This window comes from Hakea prostrata, chromosome 8 (genome assembly GCF_041222555.1).
Source record: "Hakea prostrata isolate BN-2017 chromosome 8, UWA_Hpros_2, whole genome shotgun sequence".
In the NCBI taxonomy this organism is placed as follows: Eukaryota; Viridiplantae; Streptophyta; class Magnoliopsida; order Proteales; family Proteaceae; genus Hakea; species Hakea prostrata.
Window position 1 is genome coordinate 4,112,526 of NC_142607.1, and position 7,018 is coordinate 4,119,543.

The following is a 7,018-nucleotide window of genomic DNA, read 5'->3' on the forward strand; positions in this document are numbered from 1 at the left end:
GTTACAAAGCTTTCTTCCTCAGGTTGGTGTCTCGATATCTCTTTATATTTTTTTTGATGATATGTGGTCGAGTTCCTCGGTTGACTCGACCTTTGCTAATAAGAGGGCATGAATCCGGCTTGGTCAACGGCTTGAGATCGAGTTGGAAATCGTACAACAATAAGAAAATCAAAGACAAATAAGAGTTGAAGACAAAATTTGTTAAATTCTTAAATTTCAAACATAACCTCTACCATCTATAGAACAACAATTTGGTGGTTTTGTTTCGTGACTTGTTTGAATGCTTGAAAAGAAAATTGGCAATCTGCTTTGAGTAGACAATCTTGCTCTATGGATATTTGTCTCCAACTAAATACTGAAAGATCTCTAATATTGGTGAGAATACATGTGTCCAAATTTGTGAGGGTTGGCAAGCTGGAAAATGGCTAACTTGACAACTTATCTAACTCAACAAAGACATATAGCCATTCTAAGTCATTTTAGACCTAAGTTAACAGTCACGACCATGTTGCATGTTGACGAAAAGGTAAACCATTGCTTTATTTAAATTGTATGTAACAGCTATCTTGAGAATGTAGTCAAAGTGTGCAAAAGCCGATGAAAGTGAACTCCAGTTTAAAAAAAAAATAGTATTATTATATTTAAGACTAATGTGGAGAATTTTTTTGGTCTATTGTTTGAATTTGAATGATCTATAACCGGTTCATAATGTTGTTGATGCAGATCATACAGTCTCAAATATCCAAGTGGTTAAACCCTGAACACATTTTTTTATTTTAATACAAAGACGTTTTTTTCTATTGGTAAGGGTTGAATTCATGACTTATCTACCAAAAAGTGGAGTTCTCAAACATTCCAACCCTTCGTTGGCAATTTTTTTTTGAGACAAATAAAGAGGGGATTCGAACTGGACATGGGGCTACCAAATAAAAAAAAAAATTGCTTGGGGTGGGTGAGTTTGAGACCACTGAACCGTCATCCCTAATAAAATAAAATTTGTGGTAACACTCACAATCTCCAATATACCATTAGTGGTAAAGTAAAATTCCAACCGTTGGATCGCGACAAAATCAATCACATGATTCCCAATCCAGAGCACAGGATGCCTTTCTATATTTTATAAACAGGCACCACCGCAGCTAAACGAAATTATTTAATCCCCATATTGTCCCTGCCAAAAAACCCTAGACCATACCCAAATTTTTTTTTTCTTCTTTTCGGTAAAATAGGTCATCCCCCATTACCTTGCCAAAAACCCTAAACCCCACTTCAATGCTACACTTTTCAGTGCTAGCTGCTATCTCCAAAACACTCCGCGGAGCAGCCAGAGAGTTGGCCGAGAGAAGGAAAGAGGAGAGTCTCTGACAGTTCATCCTCCGTTGCCTTTGGTGTTCAAGTACTTTGAACACCTCTTTACAGTTGATTCTCGATGGCGTTGTATCTTCTCTACGAATCGGCATCTGGCTATGCTCTTTTTATGGCTCATGGCATCGATGAGATCGGGCAGAACGTCGAAGCTGTTCGGAGTTCAGTCCTTGATCTTAATCGATTCGGGAAGGTAGTAAAGCTTACAGCTTTTCATCCATTCGATTCTGCCCTTGATGCTCTCAACCAAGTTAATGCTGTTTCTGAAGGTGAGATAGTCAAGTTATCGTTTTATGTGCTTTCTCTTCCACATTACTAGTTTCTAAGCTTGTTATTGACGAACGGGCTCTTTAGGTTATCTTTACTGGTTACCTTGCTCTTCGATATTTTCCGTTGGTTATGCCACTGACAGATAGCAGGAAAAAACGTATTCGAACCTGAAATGCAGGCTGGAACTGGTACCTATTGTATTTAGTATCCTTAGTATAGATATCTAATTCTTGAGGTGTTATTTAACCTCATTTGATATTTCATACTCTACCGAAAGAAAAAATCTTTCATATAATTGAAGTTGCTGCATTTTTGCTGTTACATCTCCTGGTAGTGGCACTACCCTCTTTTTTCTGTCACCACGCGATTTGGATGATTGCGGTGGCATCTCTAATTTCAATACCTTTAGCTAGTTGCCTTGCCACCTTTCGTTGCGGTTTCAGTTTCTCTGAAAGGCAGAGAATAGGGTTGGTAATATTTGCTAAAACCACGAGTGTGCTTGAATAGTTTGAGATATGCTGGGTTTCAGGGCTTATGACTGACGAACTGAGGAACTTCTTGGAGCTGAACCTCCCAAAAGCAAAGGAAGGTAAAAAGGCAAAATTCAGTCTTGGAGTTTCAGAGCCAAAGATTGGGTCACACATATTTGAAGAGACTAAAATTCCTTGCCAAAGCAATGAGTTTGTTCTTGAACTTCAGAGGGGTTTGCGGTTGCATTTTGACAGGTTTATCAAGGACCTAAAGGTTTGATATGCAATTGGGCCCTTCCTTTTCTTTTGCGTTTGGGAATGTTTTCCTGATTCCTAATGTTATACTCTTTGCTTTTACCATTTTATTTATAGCCTGGTGACTTGGAAAAAGCACAGCTTGGGTTGGGACACAGCTACAGCAGAGCAAAAGTCAAGTTTAATGTCAACAGAGTTGATAATATGGTTATTCAGGCCATTTTCCTTCTTGATACCCTTGATAAAGATGTTAACTCATTCTCTATGAGAGTCAGGTTGGTTTCTCTGGTTTGCGTCCATATTTTACATTGTCAATTTTGTTGTCCTGGGTACTGCTGAGGTGACTAAGCTATTGTAGAAGTCATGTTATCAGAACGGAGTGAAGTTTATCTTTTTTCACCTCTAGCTTGTGTTGAATGACGTCATGATATTATCTGGCTTCCAAACCCTGTAGAAACTGTTTTATGTAGGAGACTAGGTTAGACATATTTTCGCATGGAGACCCATAGTTGTGCGTGGATTTGTATCCTTCTCCATTTTACCATTTGATTGATTCTTGCTAGTTAATTTCAGTTGACATTTTCCTGTAGGGAGTGGTATTCCTGGCATTTCCCTGAGCTTGTCAAAATTGTCAATGACAACTATCTCTATGCTAAGGTAACAAAATTTATCGAGGATAAATCACTGTTATCTGAAGACAAAATACCAGCTTTAGCTGAGATTATAGGAGATGAAGACAAGGCCAAGGAGGTTGTTGAAGCTTCCAAATCATCTATGGGTAAAACTCCTGAATTTATCTCATGTGGTTAAGTTATTTCCTATATTCTATTCACTCTGTCTTTGTAATTGTTTGCAGGACAGGATTTATCACCAATTGACTTGATTAATGTCCAGCAATTTGCTCAGAGGGTAATAAATCTCTCTGAATACAGAAAGAATCTCTATGACTATCTGGTTACTAAGATGAATGACATTGCTCCTAATTTGGCTGCCCTGATCGGTGAAGTTGTCGGAGCTCGTTTGATTTCACATGCTGGTAGTCTCACAAATTTGGCCAAGTGCCCTTCTTCTACCCTTCAGATACTTGGTGCAGAAAAAGCACTATTCAGGTAGTTACTCTAAGTCACTTGCCCCTCTAGTACCTGCTTTCCTTTATAAGAAGCTTCCTTCCTTGTGAATTGTTGCATTGTGTCTGTCAGACATTGGAACTAGTAATTCTCTTATGTCATGAATGATTTAGTTTGATGATTATTGCCAGATGCACCAATTCTGACTGCCTTTGCTAACGTTGTAGAGTTGCTCCTTGGCCCTTTTTTTTTTTCTTTTCATGTTGACCAGGAAATGGCCCTCCTTTTGAACACGTCACTTCTAAAATCCTGTTTTCTGGTTCCAGTAATGTACTTTTACCCCATGCTTGCCTCCTTGGGGAAATAGAATATTATTGCCCAGCTTACTTCAGGTGCAGTTATTCCAGAAAGATGATTATGCCACTTGATAATTGGAGATCATGTATATAATCTCTGTGGCATAGGTGGTAATTCTGCAGGATTTCAACTTCTTGTAGGCGAGTGCCTACTTGTTCTTGGAAAAGCTAGTTCAAAAATGGATGGGGAAGGGGGAGTTCCTCTCCCAATTAGAAGCATGCTGTCCACATAGCAAGTCTTCCCTCAAAGGTTGAATGAGAGCTAAGGTGGCCATTGGGCAGATCAAGATAGAGAGAGGAGTTTTCTCTCTCTGATCTAGGAGGGTATGGATCTGCTTATATAGACACCTGAGGAGTTGATCACTTGGAACAGGGGAAAACAGAAATACAGAATGATGAGTGGGATATGAATGCCTCTATTTTCTACTTGATTGCTATCTGATCCTCGAGTAACTTGAACCGAAGCACTAGGCAATGGGCTGAAGTTATCACAAAGAACATTCATAGTATAATCCCAAGTCAATATTCATGGAAATGTGATGTTGAAATTCTGACCTAGGGATATCCAAGACTCTATGTTCGCCACGTCAAATTTTGGGCCAAATTCACATCATATCCCAGGCAGCTTCCCTTGTATTATCTTCTAATCTGGCATGTTTAATATATAAGTATTGGGCATGGAATCACTCTACACATTTTAAAAAGTATACCTGAGAATCTTATAATTGATTCTTACTATTTATGCTTACAGGGCATTGAAAACTCGGGGAAACACTCCAAAGTATGGTCTAATTTTTCATTCATCTTTCATTGGGCGTGCATCTACGAAAAACAAGGGCCGTATGGCTCGGTATCTTGCAAACAAGTGTTCCATTGCATCTCGTATTGATTGTTTCTCAGGTAATACATTGCTTTTTGATTTGCAATTTATTCATTTTTCAAATTATAACAATATTTTTGTTGGCTACTTGAGTTAAACGATTATTTCATTTTGTGAACACAGAATCAAGCAGCACTATTTTTGGGGAGAAGTTGCGGGAGCAAGTTGAAGAAAGATTGGACTTCTATGACAAGGGGGTTGCACCTCGCAAAAATATTGATGTCATGAAAGCAGCCATGGAAAGTACCCAAAACAAAAATGATGTGGTCATGGATGGTAAGAAAGGTTTTCTTTCTGTACTTCAGTGTGGTTGCTGATACACAAAAATGAATCAGTTATGCCAACTTTTATCTGGGTGGTCTGAATTCCGGGTCATCCTGTTTGTGTTACGGCTATATAGAGAACAGATGAGTAAATGTGATGCTTTTATTCATTTTGTGAGTAAAAAATGGAAAGGAAAATACCGTGAACCTCATGGGCTCTACATCCTCTAGTGGATCTCCCAATGGCCTGAATCACAATTCTGCAACCTTGGTTGTATCATAATGTTGGTTAAATGTTTTGAGGACAAGAAAAATTCTAGTTACCTTGACATGCATGAGAGTCGGCCATTAGTGCCGCAGTCTTCTCTGTCCACTGAACAACAACTACAACAACAACACAAGCCTTGTCTCTTCTCTCCACAGACAAGAAATAAAATTAGGAAACAGCAACACCTTGCCCCAGTATGTTCTGACTTCAGGTTATGGCTTGGTCTGCCTGATTCAAAAGATAGCTGAAATTCTCATTATGTATTGGTTTACAAGTCTAGGTGGGTCTGATATTTGCTTATTTTGAGGTTTTATGATTAATTAGTGAGTACTTATGTGCTGGGATGTTTCTCGTGTACTTATCCTTGCAGATGTGCTTCTTAATTCTTTTGTTGACTTCATACCATAGAGCCTTTATATGCATTTCTCGAACCTGGGAACTCAGGAGTCCAATCTGGCTTAAAAATTGATTTGATTATCTTGCTTGGGATCATATGTATTCGTTGTTGTTGGGTTCACTGGATGAAGTTTGTCTTATGGTTTGGACTACGGGTTTTGCTGCCTGTTTGCTGTTGCCAGTTATTTATCGTGATGACCTTTGTCCCTAATAATTTTCCCTGTATGCTGGGCATAGGCCTCTTAATTCTTTTTGTCTTTTTCCTAATCCTTGCTGACTTGAATCTGCAGATGATGAGATGACAACGGAGAATACAGAAGTGTCTGCAAAGAAAAGCAAGAAGAAGAAGAAATCAAAAGGTGAGGCTGCTGTGAATGGTGATTCTATGGATGTGGAGGAGCCTAAAGCTGTTACAAATGGAGTGGCATCTGACGAGCCACAAACGGAGAAGAAGAAGAGGAAGGATTCCGATGGTGAACAAGATGGAATGTCAAAGAAGAAGAAAAAGAAAAACAAGGATTATGCAAATGGAGATGATCTCCACACACCTAGTGAAGTAAAGAAGAAGAAGAAGAAGAAATCTAAGAGTGAAGACGATGAATGAGCAATCTGACCTTTGAATTCGTGAAAGTCCCTATTTAAACATATGGTCTCGGCTAATCTGTTAGAATTTGAATCATGTAGTCTGTAAACTTGCTGCTTGTTTGATTTTTGGTAAAATCTCATCTTTTTGTTTTATTTGTTTATTTTTATGCTTGATAATGTTTTTGCCATCGAATTGGTGTTTTTACATCCAGGATTAGTTTGGATTAGGGAATGGTGTTTCAATGGGCGATAGTAACTGTATATTCGTGCTATGTTTGATTGTTGCTTTCACGATCTTGGGTAAAAGAAATCACACAGGTGACCATGAGGGTTGAAAGGAAATGGAGGGTATGAGGAAGGATTGAGAATAGATGGAAGATGGAAGGATTAGCTTCATAAGGTGGGTGAGGTTAGAAATTTAAGTGAAGTGAGAGAGAACTCCGGATTGACCCGACTCCTCGTCGTAACTGGTCTGTAGTTGGAACTTGGAAGATTAGTAGCAATTTGAGCTTAGCAATTAATCTACTGCTCGACTCCCTTGATCTCCTGAGGAACGTTTGTGTTAGTGCGAAAGGGGAAAAAAAGAGGACATGATCTTTCACCTCAGTCTTGATTCATTTTCTCACTTTAACCCCCTTATATCCTGAGTTTTACCCTAGAGTTAATGTTATTCTATTGAATTATTTAATTTATTACCAGATCCTTTATAAGACTTAGACACCTTATGCCATTGGAAAATCACAATTAAGGGCGGATGTAAGGGCTGATGTAAGTTGGATAAATATTTCAAAAGGACAAGGATAGCCTTAAATGATAAATGCTCACTTGTTTCCTCTATTGTCT

The 7,018-nt window shown here is 38.6% G+C and overlaps 1 protein-coding gene across 1 annotated transcript; it reads left to right on the forward strand.

The window, feature by feature from the left end:
- The first annotated feature begins 1,226 nt into the window (after window positions 1-1,226).
- LOC149006372 (nucleolar protein 56-like) lies at window positions 1,227-6,336 on the forward strand. The gene is made up of 8 exons (XM_089166308.1): window positions 1,227-1,634; window positions 2,165-2,379; window positions 2,478-2,635; window positions 2,951-3,138; window positions 3,217-3,469; window positions 4,535-4,683; window positions 4,787-4,939; window positions 5,881-6,336. Exons 1-8 carry the CDS (start codon window positions 1,430-1,432, stop codon window positions 6,192-6,194), a joined length of 1,635 nt encoding a protein of 544 aa, XP_089022434.1. The 5' UTR covers window positions 1,227-1,429; the 3' UTR covers window positions 6,195-6,336.
- Window positions 6,337-7,018: the final 682 nt, after the last annotated feature.

Coding starts and splice junctions, on each gene's coding strand:
- LOC149006372 (XM_089166308.1), top strand. CDS start 1,430: ATGGCGTTGTATCTTCTCTACGAATCGGCATCTGGCTATGCTCTTTTT. Junction 2,380..2,477: donor GGTTTATCAAGGACCTAAAG/GTTTGATATGCA, acceptor TTTTATTTATAG/CCTGGTGACTTGGAAAAAGC. Junction 3,139..3,216: donor AGCTTCCAAATCATCTATGG/GTAAAACTCCTG, acceptor AATTGTTTGCAG/GACAGGATTTATCACCAATT.